Consider the following 21751-nt stretch of genomic DNA (forward strand, 5'->3'; position numbering starts at 1 on the left):
GTAAACACTCCAGCCAGCTGGTCTGCACATGCTCTGAGGATGCGGCTTGGGATGCCGTCTAGACCTGCAGCCTTTGCGAGGGTTAACGCGCTTAAATGACTTATCACATCGGCCACGGAGAAGGAGAGCACACAGTCCATGACAAGGAGAATAGGAGGGTATGATTTGGGACTCTCCTTGCTCAGCACGTGTCTTGTAATTAGAATCAGTGAGTCTCACAGAGCAGTTGCTTCACAGTGCTGAGTCCTCACTTTCTCTCTGCTGAAAAAAACCGTGCTCCAATTAACAATCTGCTTCTTTTCTGATTGCAGATGGATTGTGCGCTATCTCCTCTCCTCTCACACTTCCCATTGGGTTGAATTAGTTAGGGACTAGTTTGGTATTTCATGGGAAATTCATGGTACAGAGAACAGCTCCATTCCATGGTCTTAATGAAGGCCTCTCTCAGTGGGAAAGTCATTGGGCTGACTAATGTGATACTATTATACAGTGTGATTTGATCTGAAAGGAGAAGTGTGAAAGCCATCTGAGCCAGCCTGTTGCGTTTTGTGGTGGAACCAGTAAAAAGGCTGAGTCCTGTCATTTGTCCCAAATGGCACCCTATTCCCTACATAGTGCACTACTTTTGACCAGAGTCTATGGGCCCAGGTCAGAAGTGGTGCACCATATAGGGAATAGGGGGCCATTTGGGACGCTACCCAGTGCTGCGTGGAGATCAATAAGCTCCTTTCTGATCGTAGTCGAACATGACCTTATTGTCCAGAGGAATGGAGCAGGTCTATCCATGCCTTGAAGGACAGTTGACTCGCTGTGAACCTGTCCTCCTACCAATCCTTTATTTGTTAACAAGCATTAACTTTAACATGGCACGAAATGACATACCAGTTGACCTCAATACATTAGCGGAGAATGATTGTTGATTTCACTGTATCACAATTATAAATAAATAGGCCTAAATATTGTTGCTTCAATTTGAACTTTTGGAACTTTGCATCAGTGGACACAGACATCAGTACTGACTGAGTCTGCAATACATTGAAACTGCCACAAAAAAACAGCATCTCTAATTTGCTATGTCAAAGTGTATTCAATGTTGTACAGTAGGTGGGTGGTCCCACCCTGGCCATATAAATATGTCTCTGCCTTGGCTGTTGATTTAACACTCTGTGTCCTCTGTGCTGTGTGTTCTCTCACCCCACAGCTTTGGCAAGCAGCTGGGGGGCAGACGAGGCTGTGAATGCATCACTTTAGAGCCGTCAGAAATGATTGTGGTGAGTAGAGCCGCCGCTTCGTCTCCCTTTCTCTCTCCCTTTCTCCATATCTACCGACTCAGTAGAGAACAAAGAAGACAAGAACAAAGATAGTTACTTGTAGAAGTAGGAAGCCGCTTTACCCACGTGTGTTCTGGGTCTGGCCCAACCCTTCGGTTTCAGAACGGTTAGGATGTGTTTGCGCTCTACAAATCGTTGGATGTTCTCGGATCAGGACTCATTGCAGAAAAGAAATGAACATCCATGGACGTGGCGTAGTGTTTGGCTGGAGCAAGGAGTTTGGGTAGCCAGGCAAAGGAAATGCCACAGCTCCTAAATAATTGGATTATTGTCCTAAAGCTCTCCTCTCCATGAGTTCTTCAGCTTCATCTGAACTAGGCCTATAGCCTTGATCTTAGGAAGACAATACTACAATACTACAACTCGATGCGATGCCCACAAAGACTGTATCACCCAATCAGTACATAGACAGACACACATCAATGTAGGCCTATCTGCAAGGCAGCTACAGCACGTCATAGTTCCAGCACACCATTCAGGGGGTGAGGCGGGTACAGCAATCTACTTGAGCCATCTCCCTGAGCAGGCCTTCCCAGCGAGCACGGCGAGCTGCTGCATCAGTAGCACAGAGGCAGGGAGGGAGGATGGGAGGCATGCACGGAGGGAGGGAGCAGGAAATGATCTCCTCTATTAGATTTGGCCTGCTGGCCTGGGTCCTCTGTCCGTCCGCTGGTTATCATCCACTGGAGGAGGGGTATGGGGGGAAATGAAAGTCTTCACCGTGTGAAGATGGACTGGCTGATTACCTGTGCCTGGGAATACATAGAGGGTAGGGGGTTGATGGGGAAGACTGGGGGAAAGGTCATTACGTAAACTGCTTGTTCATATCCGCACATTTCCTCACCCTTCCGGCACCTATCGTCCGCAAGACTGCTAATAACCACAGCCAGTGTTGTGGGTACTGTTGAATCAGTCCACACAGGCAGCAGAGGGAGAGAAAGGGAGAATGAAATGAGACTGGGATTGTTATGATGACCATTCATTGATATAGCATCATAGCAAAGTCATTGGAGAATAATCACTTGAGCGTTCTAAAATGACTAAGGTGTTAATCAAGTACCTTTACATGACTGACTATTTTAATGGACATGCATTTTGCATCATACCCACAACCAATTATGGCATCAGTGCATTCCTGAACAGCCTAGTCGTGCCTAATGCTTAGCCAGTGCATGTGTGTTCAGATGAGGCCATGTTGCCTGACTGAAAAGGAAATTCGTTCCCATTAATATTCCAGGGGTAGTAATGGAGGGAACCTGAGCCACTGCAGACAGTCACGCAGACACACACACGAACACATACTGTCTCACACGTGCGCGCACACACTTACTCTCTTTCTCTCTCACACACACACACACACACACACACGAACACGCTCTCTCACACACTCACTCACTCACTTTGGTTTCCTCTCCTCACTCACGCTGCTGCACCACTCAGTCAAATCACTCACATTCCAACCAATTAGCTAATTGAGGCCTGGGGAAATATCACAGACTATCTGCACACGTCATTTGTGCAGCCAGGCCAGTGGTTGGACTCGTTGGAGATGTCTGGCATTTTACCCACCCTTTGTCTGTCTGTCTCAGCCTGTTTGTCAGGGAGCACAGAGCCATAGTCAGACCATTGTAGTTCACACACCGAGACCAGTCCATCCAGGAGATAACTAGTTAATGGTCCAAGCAGGAAATATCTCTCCATATGGACAGACTCTTTATTAACAACACTGTTCAGACTTTCTATTTACTAGTATGTGTATGATAACTGTGATTACTCCTTAGAGTGTATAATGGCACACTGAAGATGCCCCCTTGAGATGCTCAGTCAGTCTTCTATTGGTGACTTTGCAGTGATAACACTGTTAGGCTTTCAGTCTGGTTAGTTTTTCATTAGAGCAATATGTGCTGTTCGATAAACCAACCCCTCCTAGAGTTGTTATTCAGTACATTTCAACCATGACAGAAAATCTTTACATGTCGTATCTGTGACAGTGGGGTCCATTTCTCTGTTAATATCTAGTGACAGGCAAAATGGCCAGACTTTTACAACATGGCCTTGACATGTGAGCTTTCTTTCCCTTGATGTGTCTCACACGTGTTAGTGGCTAACACACGCACATGCACACATGGGAGTAGTCTCTGCAGGAAGCCTTGTGTAACTGTCGGTCTGTCCCGAAAAAGGCTATACTGACACTCCTGAACTGCAAACCGGTATTTCATTTCAGAATTGGTTAAAGGGGAACAACAGCAAATGTAGGAAATTTGTCGAAGTTACTAAACCGCTCTGACTTAGTGTTGGACTGTCTGTCAAAGTGGGCACCTCTCTCACTCAGGGAGGGTGAGGTAGAGCGAGAGCTAGATCACAAGGTTATGCACCTCACTGCAGGCTAGATAGACTATAGCAAATCTACAACAACAAAAAATAAGCGTTCTTTCACAGCGAACATACTAAATTCGGGAAGCCCAATCGATGGTGAGATACGACATATACATTTTATGTGATCAATTTGGGTCACGGGTTCACAATTTGACCTTTTCTGAGATCTCTGCCAAGCAAGCAGGAAACAACAGCCGTGGGCTTACTGATCTTGCAATAACATGCATGAGGGATCTCCACATAAACACAATACTGTCACTGAAACAACACTGTCACCGTCAGTTTTCAAAATACAACAGACTTTACCACAACACCCAACACAACATGCCTTTTACTGTAGGACTATTGTCAAAATCCATTTCTCTCTTTCAATACCTTTCTCTGTAGCCTAAACAAAGCAGAAAATGCTTGAGTCCCGTGCGCGACACAACACAAGTAGCTTTACCGCTTGAGAAATGTATACTGAAGCAAACATTCCACCCACCTTTTAGATAAGAAAATATCTGCATACCTTTCTGTCATGTCAACCATCCATCCATATCAAATTCCATGTGTTCGCTTGGATTTTGTCTACACCAACTTTCACTCAAGTAGCCTATTATGTGTAATCTAGCCAATTTCTAGACCGAGATTCAGTACTTGTAACTGCCAAAATAAAGGGAACACTTGACTAAATGAGAGATACAAAGTATTGTAGCGATCCTCACTATATGAGCCAAGTTACAATCCCACCGAGTGGGTTAACCCTATTGGCGCGATGCGTAGGGTGTTTGCCTTTCAAGCCGGAGACCCGGGTTCGCTTCCCGCTCCCTTTGTTCGCTACAGTATATTGAAAGCAGGTGAAGGATATATTGTATTCTCAGCAATCTATATAACCAGTCTGTAGGTTTCTGATCATATTGGAACTCCCTGCTATGTTTCTCTGGTTGTAAACATCTGTAAATATGTTAAATAGATGATCAAAAACCTATAGAATTATATGTATAGTCCGCTTACTCCAATTTTTTCTGTTGTTCAAGACTCAAACTCCCATGATTCCATTAGGCAAAACCACTCCCACCATCACAGGCCGAAGTTGCAGCTCTGGCAGCCATTGTACCCTTTCCATAGCCTATATTTTCGTATTGAATTACTTGTAAACCTAATACTTTTTATTAGTTCCAATAGGCCTTTGAATCACCTGTGTAGTGCTATGGCAGAAACCAAAACGTGCACCGACGTAAATACAGTAACTGTGTTATGCTTAGCGTAGCAAGTTGGCATCTACATTCGAATTATTGCAGTTGATTGGTGACAATGACATGAACATAACTTATGACATGTTGCTTAGACTCGGCTGTTATTGTTGCAAACATTATTATTTAACATTTACATTGTAGTCATTTAGCAGACGCTCTTATCCAGAGCGACTTACAGTTAGTGAGTGCATACATTATTTTTGTAAATTATTTTTTCATACTGGCCCCCCGTGGGAATCGAACCCACAACCCTGGCGTTGCAAACGCCATGCTCTACCAACTGAGCTACATCCCTGCCAGCCATTCCCTCCCCTACCCTGGACGACGCTGGGCCAATTGTGCGCCGCCCCATGGGTCTCCCGGTCGCGGCCGGCTACGACAGAGCCTGGATTCGAACCAGGATCTCTAGTGGCACAGCTAGCACTGCGATGCAGTGCCTTAGACCAGTTACATTTTTTATGTAACGTTAGCAGTCGGCATGCAGTTAGCATGCTAACTAAATACAGTAACTGCATTATAGTTAGCATAGTTAGTTAGCATCTAAATTGAAATTATTTTTTAGTGTATTGCAGTTGATTGGTGATAATGACATGAGCGTATATATTCAGCATGAAGTTCATGCAAGCATTATAATATATTTACAACCCAAAAGTAATGTGAAGTGCACTCATAACTTATGACAAAAGTAATATATTTAGACTAAGCTTTGTCTGGGCTTGATAGCCAGCTAGCTAAGCTAACTTCAGGCTAACTAGGCAGAGCATTGCATCATGGGAGACGGAATGCATCCTGGGAATCGTAGTATGCTGTAGACGAGAGCAATACAGCATTTTCAAAATGACAAAAAAAAGGAATTACACAGTATGACTAACAAAAACGATAAAACATCAAAATGTGTATCAAATCTTACAGTAGTGCATATATACTAACAGCATAATAACTGGTCATTAAGTGGCGGAATTGTCCTTTTAATGTTTTGATTAGGGTTAAGTTTTAGATTTTGGTTAGTCGTTTTGCAGGTCAGCAGTGTCCTTATAATCTCTCCCGGCTGATGGGCTGAGGAGAGGAGTGCGTGGCCACACCCTTGTCATGCCTCTCCCATCTCCTCTCATCCTCTGTGCCCATCATGTGTTTCATTACATCCTGATGGATGACTGGAGCTCACAGAGATGACAGCCCTGCAGTCTGAACACCAAGACACACACACACACACACACACACACACACACACACACACACAGAGATTCTCTGGGTTGGTTTTATATCACAGACTGCCCTCCCCACTCTTACCCTCCTCTGCATCCTCCTCCTCAATCCCACTCTACTCCAGACTCAGGGGTTTTACCCACCCACTCCTATATTAACTAGAAATGTAATCTAAGTAATTGAGTGTAGCGAAACAGTCGGCAATAAAAAAGTGTTCTTGCATACGTAATCGTCCACCCGTGATGCGTAAAATACAGTGGAAAAACTTGATTTGCGTTGGCAGGGATTTCACGACTCAGAGAGGGAAAGAGAGAAAGCGAGAGAGGGAGGAGTTGGGGGTGAGCCCAGCAATGTTCAGATGCGTGCAGATGTTTTCTGTTAACTACATTTTTTATTCAGCTCCCGCTTTTTTTTACCCAGCTAGGTCGGTGGTGGCATTTCGCCCTCACTGTGTCCACACCAACAGCATTTGAAGGGTTTACAAACACACCACAGGGACTGGACGGTTAGGTTACATCAACTCCTCCACTTTCCTGATAAACCCACTCTCTGCCCTCGTAAAACAGACTCCTCTCATACTATACTGACTTTGAAAAAAATAGTGAAAACCCCACTGAATGACAATGACCGTCAAAAAAGCTTTGTTGTTCTAGTGAAAATACTCTCTTAAAATATGTGACTCTTGAACAGTTGAAGCAAACTTCCATACATTCTTTTCATAGTTTCAATGTTTTTCAATAGTTCCGTTTCACAAATCACCTCACAAATGTAAACTATTTGCTAAGCTTTGGTTATACACTGAGTGTACAAAACATTTAAGAACAGCGTCCTAATATTGAGTTGCACCCCCTTTTGCCCTCAGACCATCCTCAATTCGTCGGGGCATGGACTCTACAAGGTGTCAAGCGTTCCACAGGGATGCTGGCCCATGTTGACTCCAATGCTTCCCACAGTTGTGTCAAGTTGGTTGGATGTCCTTTGGCTGGATGTCCTTTGTCCATTGTTGATACACACGGAAAACTGTTGAGTGTGAAAAACCCAGCAGCGTTGCAGTTCTTAACACAAACCGGTGCGGCTGGCACCTACTACCATACCCCATTCAAAGGCACTTAAATATTTTGTCTTGCCAATTCACCCTCTGAATGGCACACACACACACTATCCATGTCTCAATTGTCTCAAGACTTAAAAATCCTTCTTTAACCTCTCTCCACCCTTTCATCTACACTGATTGAAGTGGATTTAAGAAGTGACATCAATAAGGGATCATAGCTTTCACCTGGTCAGTCTGTCATGGAAAGTTCTTCATGTTTTGTACACTCAGTGTATAACGTGAAAAGGAAACAAATTCCCCACCAATAACAACATCGTAGTAGTACAAATCTCTGTTTTTTTCTGTTCTGCTCAGAGAGGATATTTGAATAAGGACTGTTTCCTACAGGAAACTGTGGCCTCACTGTGAGTTCTGTTGTGCAGCAACAGCCTCCTGACTCTACACAGCAGACCGAGACAGAATGACTTGAGCTATTCTCGTTACAGCCTTGAAGAGAGATAGCGAGAGCGCCTCATACTGTCCTCGTCTATCTCTCCTCTTCTCTCGGCTGTGTTCTGGATGCCGTCCCCATGACGCTGCGCTTGCACAGGCTCTCTGTGCTGTGGAAGAACTGGATGTTCAACCAGGAGCCTGAACAGGACCAGATCCAGGATCAGATCTCAGAACCGGCAGCCAGTCAGAACTGTGATCAGTCAGAGCAGCTGACGCTGAGCTCAGAACAGGAAAAGTCTAGTAGTGCGCTCCCGACCCAGAGCTCTAGCGCTGAGGCCCAGCTTGGTCATGTGTTTCAGGTGGACAATGCTAGCGAGGGCGAGGAGAGGTCACTGCAGAGGGAGGTGTCCCAGAGACGTTCCCGCCGGCGCTTTCGCAAAGTCAACCCTCGGGGAGAGCGGGAACTGATCACTGACGGCCAGGACCCCACGGTAAGAACTAACGCTAAAATATAGCCTACTCACTATCACTGTTCCTAAAGTTAAAGGACTTCTAATGTATAGTCACTTCCTCATGTTAAAGGACTTGTACTAGGCTCAGACAGGACGATACCATTGACAGCAGTGTCTAAGCCAAGGTGTCAGTGTACTTGGCTCTCTCTGTGTAGTGCAAGTAGAGTTGACTGCTGTGATGAAGTTATAAAGGTTGGACAGACGGCAGAGTGCTTAACGAGGTACTGGTTGTTGTGTGGGAGTCAAAGGTCTAAAAGCAGTTTGTGGTTGAGATGTTGATCTACAGCTTACAATGTGTCCAGGAATACATACGTAGGAACAATGGTTTTACAGATTTCATGCCTGTAGCCAACATTTAATCCACACTGAACTACCGTGGCCATATAAAGCCTGTTCCATGTTCTGCAGGGGGCTCGCTTGCTATTCATGTCACTGTGAGGAAAGTATACACTGTGTTTGACAAGTAGTGTGTGAACTGTTGAGGTGTGTGTGTGTGTTGCGTGTGAGTGCGGCATATGAGTGTATGTGTGCATGTGTTTCTGTGTCTATGTGTGTCTGTTACACCTGTGTGGGTGATATATTTGCATGTGTGTCAGCTCCCTGGTTTCCCCTCCTGCCCCAGTCAGTCGTGGGAGTTTCCCTCATGCTGCTGATAGTATCACTGGGCACTGCCGTGTTTCAGTTGCTTTTCTCAGTAATCACCCCGGCCCATGCTCCGTCACGCTCCCTGACAAGACGGTTGATGTCGCCATCTCCGGGCCGTAACGTCCCCTTTCCTGCTGGGATTGTTGAAGCCCAACCCCTCCGGATGGATGTCCAGGGAAAGTCAATAAAGTCTGGCTTAAACATATCCTCCCTTCTCCCACCACCAGCCACCAGATCACAGAGCCAAGCTGATAAATGCCTTTACAGTGAACAGTCATAAGTTAACTCGACTTATGTTTTTGTCCTCTGTTGATCCTCCTGATGTATTGTCTTGTCTCTCCTCTCTCTCTCTCTCTCTCTCTCTCTCTCTACCTCTACCTCTACCTCTACCTCTACCTCTACCTCTACCTCTACCTCTACCTCTCTCTACCTCTCTCTCTCTCTCTCTCTCTCTCTCTCCCTCCCTCTCTCTCTCTCTCTCTCCCTCCCTCTCTCTCTCTCTCTCTCTCTCTCTACCTCTCTCTATCTCTCCATCTCTTTCTCTCCTCTCTCTCTCTCGCTCTCTCTCTCTCTCTTTCTCTCCTCTCTCTCTCTCTCTTTCTCCTCTCTCTCTCTCTCTACCTCTCTCTCTCTCCTCTCTCTCTCTCTCATCTCTCTCTCTCTCTCTCTCTCTCTCTCTCTCTCTCTCTCTCTCTCTCTCTCTCTCTCTCTCTCTCTCTCTCTCTCTCTCTCTCTCTCTCTCTCTCTCTCTCTCTCTCTCTCTCTCTCTCTCTCTCCCCGTATCCATCCCTGGTGCTTCCTGTTGTCGTCCTTTAGGGTTATGCGTATAACCAGGTACGTCGGAAGCTTGACTTCTTCACTGAGTGTGGCGGTGAATGTTAAGGGCCCAATGCAGACGTTTTTATATCTATATCAAATCATTTCTGGGTAACAATTAGCTAACTTACTCTAATAGATTTCCATTAAAATGGGCGAATTCAGCTTTTTTAGCAAATAACTATTTTTCAAGCAAGAATGTTGCTAGGATTGTCTGTGAGTGGGGAGGGGAAAACCAAAAACTCATGAAAACCAGCTGATTGTGTTTTCAACAGAGAAAAAGGAAATAACACTGATGAAATGTTTCATCAGCTGTTGTAAAATATGATGTAAAACACCAAAAAAAATGATACGCAGTCTCACTTAAACACTCACATCCACCGCCCGTTTGACCTAGATACTTGAAACTTTGTGTAGGTGTCTTTCCTCATGCTGAACAAATTTGCCTCAAGGACCCATAAGGTCCGCCAGGATAGATTTTGAGAGGACTTTGCTAAAGCAAAAACAAATTGGACCATCAGGCTATGTTGGGTATACAAGACAAAAGTGGTGTCTGTCTGTGTGCGCGCACGGCCCTAATGGCTGATGACTATCCCTATGACGTGCTATTGACATTGACTGTCTTTGATCCAGAAATATGACCCTCCTCCAGGCTAGCCCCTGGAGACCTGAGATGCATAACTACCATGATGCACCATGGGATTTAATATACGGATGCTGACGAATGAACGGAAGGATGACTGTTGCCCCACTTTTATTAGGACATCAATTGCCTACTTGCCTTACTCAATTACAAACACGCACACACACAATGCCTTAAAAGGACACATCACCTCACTTGGCCTTCAGAATTATGTACTAAGTGCTTTCCTAACCAAGACACTATTATATGGATCATTACGTTTCTACGAGACATGGTCTACCCGGTAACTGGCCCACGAATGTCTCAACTTAGCCTGAATAGAATGACTAGGCTACATTCATATATGTTGGAGAGAGATGATCACTCCTCTGCACGTCTCTGCTTTGTCTTGGTGCACGAGACCCAGCTAGTAGCAGAACTAGGTTGCTAGACTAGTCAACGGTCTGTGGTATTTCACTTCCTGTCAGTCTGCAAGATATCTGCTGCTGGCTGTGCCTCTCTTCCTCTTACCCTTTCTATCCTCTCCACCCCCGCACCAGCACCGCTACCAGCCACATAGCTAGCGTTAGCGTCTACGCGTGGGAACATTCACGGCTAATGGAACGCAGCCTAGCTTTAGCGCTAGTCGCTGGTTGATTAGTGACTGATCATCAGGTCTCAGCTGACATTGCATCTGTGTGTATTTCAGTCTCATGATCATCACAGAGTCTGAGGTGTTCAGCCATTAGAGATGAGTCAGTGTGCTGCTGGCCGGGCTTCGTTACATAGAGGGCCTCTCTGTCTGTATCCTGATCCCAGTGCTAATTTACACTGCAGCTCCACATCTCCCCCAGGCTCTGTAGGTATTGTAGGTCATGAGGATATTGGGATGTATCTCATGACGTCATGCTGCAAATGGCTGCTTGCTGACTTGTTTTCACAGAGACCCTCATGTCATCTTTTAGAGGTGAACTTGATGTACTCTGTCTGTGACGTGTTGTGTGTGTGTGTGGCACACATCCACTAACCTCCCATCTTGCATTATCCCATCTCATCCTATCAAAATGCAGATTTAACCCCCGAGCTGCAGGGTCGTAGTGTGCCCCTCTGTCAGAGCCAAATAGCCCCCGGGGTGAGGGATAGAGCAGGGATGTTGGCCGGTGAGGGGGGTTGTGAGGGGGGTGGGGGCAGAGGAGAGCTGGCTAATAGAGGAGACCTCTGGGGGTTTCACCTCCCTGTTCCCCCTTTATTGAGGCCCGAGGCTGCTGGGTGATTTATCACATCTGTCCCCCCTGGAACCAGCACCCCTCAGCCCCCCAGCCCCAGCACACCAAGATAACACAAACACAACACCAGCCTTTGCTGATGTACCATTAAACAAATACTACAAGGCTTTTAACAACGCTGTAATGAACTGCTCTGATATACCATAATAAGAGCACAGCAGCTGTAGCAACAACACTGTAAAACACTGTAACCAGGCCAGGCACTTTGACTACCAGTATATACAAGTGAAAGCCCTGGAGATGGTGTGTCATGTGAAACCTGTGAGAAGCAGCAGACCAGGGGGAGTGGATCTGGGACCTGAAAAGATACTGCAGGCTACGATCCAGGCCAGACCTACATCTAAATGTTAACATCATTCCTTCTGTGCTGCGTGTACCGCTGCTGCCACCGCTGCCTCTGGAGCTCATTTTAGGGATTACGTCATCGTAGCTAAGATGACAACCTTGCTGAACCAGCTCCAGGGGAAGGCTCCTATTTTCATCATTGGAGTGCTATGGAGCTGGGCTGTTCTGCTCAAGCCAGGCATGCGTTTACCATGGGGCTTCGGGGATCACCAGTCCAAGACATGCACCCTCACACACATGCAGCACATTCCCTCCAGGCCTCCTCCCCTCTCTCTCCCCTCTCTTCCCTCTCTCTCCCCTCTCTTCCCTCTCTCTCCCCTCTCTTCCCTCTCTCTCCTATCCTTCTCTTGTTGCTTCCTCCTCTCCTCCCTCCCCTCTCTCCTTCTCCTCCCTCCCCTCCCCTCTCCCCCTCTCCTCCCCCCTCTCTTCCCTCTCATCTCCCATCTCCCCCTACAGGGACTGGGTGGGAAGGGAAGGCCCTGTTAAAAGGCAGTAATTCCTGTCCTGCAGGAGAGAAGTGGGCTCCGAGCCCGAGACCTGTACCCAGTACAGCACAGTACAACACAGTACAGTACAACACAGTACAGCATAGTACAGTACAACACAGCACAGTAAAGCATAGTACAGTACACCACAGCACAGTACAGCATATTACAGTACAGCACAGTACAGCATAGTACAGTACAGCATATTACAGTACAGCACAGTACAGCATAGTACAGTACAGCATATTACAGTACAGCACAGTACAGCATAGTACAGTACAGCACAGTACAGCATAGTACAGTACAGTATATTACAGTACAACACAGTACAGCATATTACAGTACAGCACAGTACAGCATAGTACAGTACAGCATAGTACAGTACAGTACAGCATAGTACAGTACAACACAGTACAGCATATTACAGTACAGCACAGTACAGCATATTACAGTACAGCATAGTACAGTACAATAACACAGTACAGCATAGTACAGTACAGCATAGTACAGTACAATAACACAGTACAGCATAGTACAGTACAGCATAGTACAGTACAGTACAGCATATTACAGTACAGCACAGTACAGCATAGTACAGTACAGCATAGTACAGTACAATAACACAGTACAGCATAGTACAGTACAGCATAGTACAGTACAACACAGTACAGCACAGTACAGTACAACACAGTACAGTACAATACAGCATAACACAGCACAGCGGTCTGCTGGAGCACTTTTTGTGGGTAGTGGAACAGGAAAGCATTGTGACGGCCAAGTACAAGATGCTGGAGCCTTCATCAGGCTGGCCTGTTTAAACTGAGGGAGTATTGGTGGTCTGGACCAATGTTCCCTCTAAGCTGTACACATGCGCGGCTGCGCACCTCCTCCAGGACTGCAACGCAGAAGAAATGCCAGGCCGCGCAGAGACGCAAGAGATTCGCCCCATTAGTTTGCACTATATAGATCAAAGTTTTCTCTGTGATCGAATCAACATTATATCAGCCCCTTTTCAATGCAGCAAACCAAAACAAATTTAACTTTGCAAGATTGAGTCCATGATTTTGTTGTAGGCAGAGCGCAACGGAGTAGAATTCTATTGGCGGGGGTAGCCCACGAGTGGTGTTTCAACCACCCGCGAGTGAATGTGCTTTTCAGATCAGATCCGCGCGGGTGCACATTTGTTGATATTCTTTGCTAGTTAGCGAGTTATTAGCCCAGTTATAGGTAAGTATACGTCAGCAATGGGGGGTTACTGCTTCCTACAAGAGCACAAAACGTGTAGGCTACATTTCAAGCTGTCTTTGAAAAGCCAGTCAGGTAAAAAGTTCATGTATTAATTAAAGGGGCAGTGTTGTATTTTGAAACAGGCTTGAATATGCAAATAAGCCAATATGCAGAGGGCTAGCCTACATTGTCTAATTCTCTGTATGGTAATAATAATTGATTTTATTTTGAAATGTGGTTTCTTGCATCATACAACACAATACAATGCAATTTACAGTCACCTATTTGGCCCATGGTGTTACAGACCAAGTAAAAAAATTATTTTAAGCCATAATGTAAAAATGTTTTTCAAAGTCTCATGCAATGTATACCTGCATTCAACACCACATGTAGGCTGCTGTAGGCGATATCATATAAATCAAAAGCTATTTCTGTGAAAATGTTATGGGATTTGCTCCATTGGTTTTGTTGGTAGGCCTACATTATGCTCAAATAGCCACAATAGCCTATTGGCTACTGTCTAAAACTGTAAGGGTACAGCCTCAGTGTTCACTGTAAACGCGCGCCGGAAGTTGCACAAAATTCTCACAACGTTCAAGTTTCCGCTCACAAGACCCAAAATGTGCTCAGTGCCCCAAACATTCGATGGAACATTGGTCTGACTCTCAAGCGTGGGATTATATTGTATAATACGGATTATATAAAGAGCAATAGACCAAAGGCAACATGTTTCATTTTGCTTCTCTAAGCTCTTAAAAATTCAAATAAATGTGTTACATCAATTATTAGAATAGCAACTTTCTGTGTTCACTGTTGCAGGAGGTATTTGGGGGGAAGATTAGATGGGGAGAACCAATTGTTTTCATGATCATTTTTTGCATTTAATGAAATAGGCAGTGTGCCAAAATATATGCAAGTGACTGATGAAGAAAGAAAAAGCCATTCTCTGTGTTGAAGTTGTACAGCTTTTCACAGAACTCAGCACTCTGCTTTGCTGGCCATTTCTTTCGGCAGCTCACACATTCTAATTGGCCGCACAGAACTGATTAGCTGTAAATGTAAGCCCGGTGTCCCACACACACACCACTTTTGTCTGTGATAGTATACCCAACATGGCCTGACGGTCACACACACACTCACACACACACAGAGGCGGCCTAGCGTGTGTGTGTTATTGTTCAGTGCTCACTGAGGCGTGCTATGGCTCAGGGATATCGAGGGATCCCGTCTCGCCACTGTCATTCTTCTGAGCACTGCAGGGACAATGAGTCCCATGGGAGATATCCCAACACACACACTGATACACACACACACTCTCTAAGCCCCCATTTAGAATCACAATCTGAGTCTTGTTGATCAGAGCAGGGATGGCCATTATATACAGTATATATAGCTTCCTTCCTGATTCTCAGTGCAGTGCATACATGCTCTAATGGAGTGTTCACAAGCAGCACTGTCTGCAGCTAGAGACCAGTTGTTTGACTGAAGTCCCCTGATGTCTGGCCTTTGGAATGATGCAAACATGTCTCCTTGGTGCTGCCTGCCTGCGTTGGCAGTTTTAACTCATGGACATTTAGGTATTATTCATTATCTTGCTAGGCATAGGCCTATCTCTTCCCATTGCTCTCTCTTACACACACACACACACACACAGGATGCACGTCCTGCCTGACGTCTGTCCACTTTCTCTCTGCTACTCACTGCGTTGACTGCCTCAGAATCCGAACAGTTAAAATAAAAATAACAAAATATGAATCTAGAATCCAGCATGAGAAAAGGCTGTGAAATGGTCAGTAGAACAGTTAGTAGATGCAACTGATGACTGTGTTTGTTTGTGGTGGTTTGGAAGGATGTGCATAAACAAGCAGTCTTCAAGGTTCCTCTGTGACTGTTTGAGAAGGAATTCAGCGATTAGCAGAACGTCTCCCTCTATTTTTGTGTTTTGAGTAATGTTTGGTAAAACAGGATTTGCCGAGGTGTGTTTGTGCCTCCTATAAAAAAAAAAAAGGAGGGAGAGCCCCCACACAATTCTGAACGGTGCTGCAGCTCTCTCTCTCACTCGCTCTCCGTCGCTCTCCCTCTGTTCCTTCGTCGACCAACCTCTAATCCATTACATGAAAGGTCATTTTTTTTCAAGCTGAGGGGCTGGGGTCAGGGAGGAGGGGGTGTGGAGGGAGAGATCCCCCCCTCCAAAAAATGTCTCTCTCTTCTCTGTATCTCTCTCTTATGGACAGCGTTCCCAGAAAGGCTCCATGTGCTGGCGTCCTATTGGATGCTCTCTAAAATAATGATGTCATCCTTTAGCTGCACGTGGTAGCGCACGAAGCGGGGAAATGTGCTTCAGTTATTCCTCTCTTCATAACAGTGGTGCAGGGAGAGAAGACTTTCCCGTCTGTCCGCTGAGCGACACATTTACTCCACAGCAGGCTAAAGTAGAGGACCATCCCAAAGTTTCATATCGCCATCCCTCACCGCTGGCTGCACTGACACCGTGCGTTCTGCATCTCTCCATAAGGAGCAGTGGTTGTATAGGTTTGGGTTTCTTTGTTACAGAGAAAGGGTTTGGTGCTCTTCTTTTCAGTAGTACACATTTCACAGATCTCGCTTTGGTACTGCAGCCTCTGGCCTAGGTATAATTCAGTGTGTTTTACAGTGTAACTGGGATAATACTCTTGTGCTGCAAATCAAAGCCATCTACTGTATTTCAAATCCTATTTCACAACCAGGCACATGATTGGAGCGTTTGTGAAAGGTAATACATTAGCATATTTCCCATGCAGACGCGTGCTGTGTGCTGCTGCCCTCTGTTCTGGGATCAGATAACGTGCTGTGTGCTGCTGCCCTCTGTTCTGGGATCAGATAACGTGCTGTGATTTATGCTTTTTTCTTTTGTTATTTAGCCATTTATTTAAAGGAGTGGAGGTGACTGAATGCACAAAGCTTTATGTTGCTGCCTGATCAATAAAGATGCTCCCTCTTCTTCCTAGTCTCCGCTCCCTCTAGTCAGCCAATCGGTCTAATGCAGTTTCCCCCTGGCGCTCGCTCTCTCCTCCCTTCCTCCATCTATCCCTCCTCCCATCCCTCTCCCTGTACAGGTGATGTCATTCTTTTTCAGCCGGGCACCCCTCCCTCCCTCCCTCCCTCTGCCTATTAGCCGTTGGCTCTTTGCGGTGAACCGTCAAATCGATGGAAGGTTCTCCAGGGGGAGCAGTGCGCTAGCCTGGGTCTGTGCATTCTGAGCTGTGGAACGGGGGCAGGCAGTCTGGCCCCTCTGGAGATGAACACACAAACCTGCTGCCGGAGCGCTATAGACAGAGAGAGCTAGAGAGGGAGGAAGAGAGCTGCAGTGAACCAGGCTGTGTGAGGAGGAAAACAGACAGAGATGAGTGCATGCTGACTGACGAAGTCCTGCTGGTGGTCTCTCTCTGGGACTAGTGACTATTGACAGCACTGCTGGCTCAGCCCTGGAGAATAGGCTGTCTGTCAGCCATAGTTACAAACAGGTTAAAAAGAAGAAAAGAGAACTGCCAGGGACTTTAAACTCGGAGTGGAACAATATCTCAGAGGACTTTTCCTCAACACTTTGACTTCTCTTTAAGGATCCTACTATCTACAGTCTACAGCACAACTGAACTTGAGCAAGTTTGCAGGATCACTGATCATTGAGGCTGTGGCCATGCAACCTGCCATGTCTTTGGGATTTACTGCGTTCAGCACTCTGGAGATGTCAAATGGATAATTGTTTCTGCAATGAGTCAGGGTCTTCCTCCAGCTTTTAAATACATGTCTTAATTTGAATGTAGAGGATCATAAGGGATCCCCTAAATGCCTCTCTCGCCATTGGCATTGGCTTCCCTCTCGATTGACATGTGACAGTCACTGCCAGAACCTGAAACGACAATAACAAACTGACAACTAACGCCTGAGGACATTTGGACAACGTTGAGGATTTGATCTCTTCTTTCAGGCCGATTTCCTTTCATCCCTTCGGAAGAAGCTTTCCTTTCTTCTTTTCCTTTTTTTGTCTTTTGGTGTTGAAAGGGGAAACTTTCCCTCCCTGCTCTCGCCCTGGAAATGGCTTTCCTTGTCCGTTGCTATGCCAACTGCTTGCAGCCGTGGTCCTCCAAAGTAAGCGATGTCGTAATCCCTTCTGTGGCCAGCGCACTCTGCTGGGTTAGGAAGCTGTGTGTGTGTGATGCCCTGCGTTTAGGTGAACTGTACATCCCTCTTCCAACCACTGCTTTCATCATTTATTCATGCATGCTTTTCTGTAAATTCAAATGCATAATTTAGACTATGGGAGTATATTTATTAATTGGACATTCATATTTCACAATGCATTCTGCAATATTTTTACCGAGTGACAGGTTTGTGTGGTAGAGCCCATGTCCTAGTTTTGAATGGTATGAATGATGAAATAACTCTCTACACTATGCATGAAGAGGTTGTTTCTTGAATGCACAGCATGAAGGTGAATGTAAATGAGTGTCTACGGCTCTGTCACTGTGCTGGTTGGGTTGTGCTGGACTGGTTGGTTCTCCCCTTACTTGACTGTCTGATTGACAACATTTTGCCCACCTGAGATGCAGGACCAGTGGCTGTCTGTCTCTCCTGTGCTAAGGGGTCCATCCATCTAGCCTGAGGGCCAGGTAGGCCCCCAAACACAGGCACTCAGGCGTCCTGACAGACTGCCTGTAAAATCACTGTGTCGCCATGGGACCAGACGTCTTGGTGTTGAGAGCGTCCAAGATGTTTGTCTTCATTATGAGAAGTGAGCTGTGTTAATGAGGAGTGTGAAGATGGTTGACACGTTAACGGCAATCTCTGTGTCACTCCAGGTCTGCTATCCAAATTACACCATTTTCCATTGAGCTACTTTTGTTATGGGTTCTCTACATTTAGTGTTGAATGGATTTGTGATCTACACATAAGCTTTTAGGCTCTGTTGTTCTACAGAATTATCCTAAGGTTGACTAAATGTTTGCATTGATTGAAATGAATAAATGGCTGTATAGCCAAAACTACAAGCTAATGCTCAGAAATCAATGTCTGTATAATTTATGGAAAGGGTAGATCATCTTTTAGGCCTTAACGTTTAATTTCGGTCTACGCACCACCAGTTCTGAGCGCAGTGATGTCAAAAACATTTGATCTTAGGCGCACACCTTTTGCGGTAACGTGTGTGTGTATGTATTGGAGGGGTTGGGAAAACGCAGAAGACAAGTTTCCATCTCGTATGGACTATTCAAGTATCTTATCCATCGCTTTTTTGATAAACGAGATTGGAATGGCTGCATTGCACTGCTAACTAAGACCTGTCTATGATAGAAGACAAGAGATCCCACATCCCATCATCATTGCACAATACATTTTCATCCATAGTTGAGTCTTGTGTTGTCCTGTGTATCATCCATCTGTTTGAGATGAGATGAGAAGCAGCCTGTTAGAAGACGTGGCTAATGAGAGTTGATGGGTGCCGCCCGTCGTTGATGAGATGAGCAGACCTGAGGAGAAAGGTTAATGAAGTTTCCCTTTAAGCCCATCAGCTCAAGCACAAGACTGACTGAAGCCACAGTGTGGACAAAAATAGCATGAATATCATCATAATTTGTGTTGTGCCGAGCTAAAGAGGAATCTGATTCATTCATGTCTACCTTTTTGAAGAGCGAGTTTCTGACGTTCGCTTATTGTTGGCCGTCTGGGATATTTACTCCCATCTCTTTTGATGTACAGTTATGTGGTTGGGGAATGGATTTGTTATGCCATTTAATTTTCCCTCTGAACAAGATGGTCACTGCCAGTATTAATCTACTGGAGTCCTTCTCATCTGTGGCAGAGCTGGACAAACTCTTTTCACTTATTAGACTACTATGTGAATGCTATTGTGAAATAATTAGCTACTTCCAAACTGGAGCATGCAAAAACAGTACTATTGGCTGCTAAACAGCTCATGAGTTGGTATTCAATATTGACATAGCAAATCATGCCTTAATGGATAGTGAAACACATCGGAATAACATTAACAAGTGAGCGACGCAATTAGCAATTGACACCGATTCACAATGGATGGCTTCAGATGACATGAGCCTATATCTGGGCCACTACTTTCCCTGGCCTGAACCCTGTGAACCTCCCTTGAGCCTGTCTCCTTCCCCCTGTGTCACTGTGACTTCCTGGCTCTGACTGGCTGAGGCTCTAGTTTGCTTTGATTGGTCCGAGAGAGACCAGAGCCTATGGTCTTCAATCATACAGTTCAGGCCAGGGCCACAGTAATGGGGACTGCTGCTGCTGTGTGGTGCTGCTCCACTGCATCTTTACGCCTCCACCTGTTTGCTATTGGCCATCCCATCCGGATATCTCCTGTAACTTGTGCTGCGTCCGAAATGGCACCCAGTTCCCTATGGGCCCTGATCAAAAGTATTGCACTATATAGGGAATAGGGTGTCATTTGGGACACACCCTTGGCGCGTCTGTGAATGTGAACTTCCAGAGAGGGTTATTAATGGGGCCTGGAGCGCATTAGCATTTAGCATCCATCCATTGGCCCCTGTTGACTGCTCTGCTCTTGGATCAGGACAGGTGTCGGCGGATTGATAAGGCTTGTTGCCTTGTTCTGTTCTGCTGCGTTGCGTTTACTACCTCCTTGGCCACTGAATGTTTTCCTTCCCTCAGGGGAGAGTGTTTTCCTGCTCAAGTGCAGAGTGCTTAGTATTGCTACCTCAGCAATCAATGGGCTTGATGCCCCTTTGAATAGTAATGGTAGCGGAGGGGAGAAATAGCTGCAGTGAAATGGATCCAGAGCAGTCAGGCAGGGAGGGTGTCCAATCGACAGACTCTCTTGGTGGGGTAACTGTCTCTCAGCCCAACCTAGTCTCAGAGCATTTCGTATTATTCTGTATGTAAATCTGGGATACTCCACTTAGTATGATATGTTACGTTTAGTTTGGTATGTATTATTTTGTAGATGTCCATCACCCATTTTGTATGATATGTTACAAATTACAATTCATATTATAAGTTACGAATTTGCAAAAATGTACAATATGTTCGGAAATTGTGAAAACGTATAATATGTTCGGAATTTGCAAAAAGTGATGATATGTTACGAATTTTAGCTAGGTGGCTAACGTTAGCTAGCTGGCTAAAGTTAGCTAGGCTAGGGGTTAGGGTTAAGTTTAGTTAGGTTAAATGGTTAAGGTTAGGGGAAGGGTTATCTAAAAGGGCTAAGGTTAGGGAAGGGTTAGCTAACATGCTAAGGAGTTGCTAAGGAGTAGCAAAGTGGCAAGTAGTTGCGAAGTTGCTAAAATACTAAAGTTATCCGTGATGAGATTCGAAATTGTAACCTTTGGGTCGCTAAACTACTACTCAGCAAATTGGATGTAGTCTATCACAGTGCCATCCGTTTTGTCTCCAAAGCCCCATACACTACCCACCACTGTGACCTGTACGCTCTTGTTGGCTGGTCCTCACTACATGTTCGTCGTCAAACCCACTGGCTCCAGGCCATCTATAAATCACTGCTAGGCAAATCCCCGCCTTATCTTAGCTCATTGGTCACCATAGCAGCACCCACCCGTAGTCTGCGCTCCAGCAGGTATATCTCACTGGTCATCCCCAAAGCCAACACCTCCTTTGGCTGCCATTCCTTCCAGTTCTCTGCTGCCAATGACTGGAACGAATTGCAAAAATCTCTGAAGCTGGAGACTCTTATCTCCCTCACTAACTTTAAGCATCAGTTGTCAGAGCACCTTACCGATCACAGCCCATCTGAAATTAGCCCACCCAACTACCTCATCCCTATATTGTTATTTATTTTTCTCTTTTGCACCCCAGTATCTCTATTTGCACATAATCTCTTGCACATCTAGCATTCCAGTGTTAATACTAATTGTAATTATTTTGCACTATAGCCTATTTATTGCCTTACCTCCATAACTTGCTACATTTGCACACACTGTATATATATTTTCTGTTGTATTTTTTGACTTTATGTTTTTTTACCCCATATGTAACTCTGTGTTGTTGGTTTTTATCGCACTGCTTTGCTTTATCTTGGCCAGGTCGCAGTTGTAAATGAGAACTTGTTCTCAACTGGCTTACCTGGTTAAATAAAGGTGAAATAAAATAAATAAATAAAATAAAATAAACATTTGCACTATATGCCCAACCATCCTAC

General features: G+C 45.4%; 1 protein-coding gene across 4 annotated transcripts in view; it reads left to right on the top strand.

Annotated features, from left to right (window-relative positions):
- The window catches only part of LOC121574010 (rap guanine nucleotide exchange factor 6), a 159030-nt gene that overhangs the window by 62473 nt on the left and 74806 nt on the right, over window positions 1–21751 (top strand). For all 4 annotated transcript variants that reach the window (XM_041886512.2, XM_041886513.2, XM_045222660.1 and 1 more), the window contains exons 5-6: window positions 1202–1271; window positions 7997–8128. In XM_041886512.2, coding sequence (XP_041742446.2) covers window positions 1202–1271; window positions 7997–8128 — 202 coding nt within the window. The remainder of the gene's footprint in view (window positions 1–1201; window positions 1272–7996; window positions 8129–21751) is intronic.

This window comes from Coregonus clupeaformis, chromosome 9, assembly GCF_020615455.1.
Source record: "Coregonus clupeaformis isolate EN_2021a chromosome 9, ASM2061545v1, whole genome shotgun sequence".
In the NCBI taxonomy this organism is placed as follows: domain Eukaryota; kingdom Metazoa; phylum Chordata; class Actinopteri; order Salmoniformes; family Salmonidae; genus Coregonus; species Coregonus clupeaformis.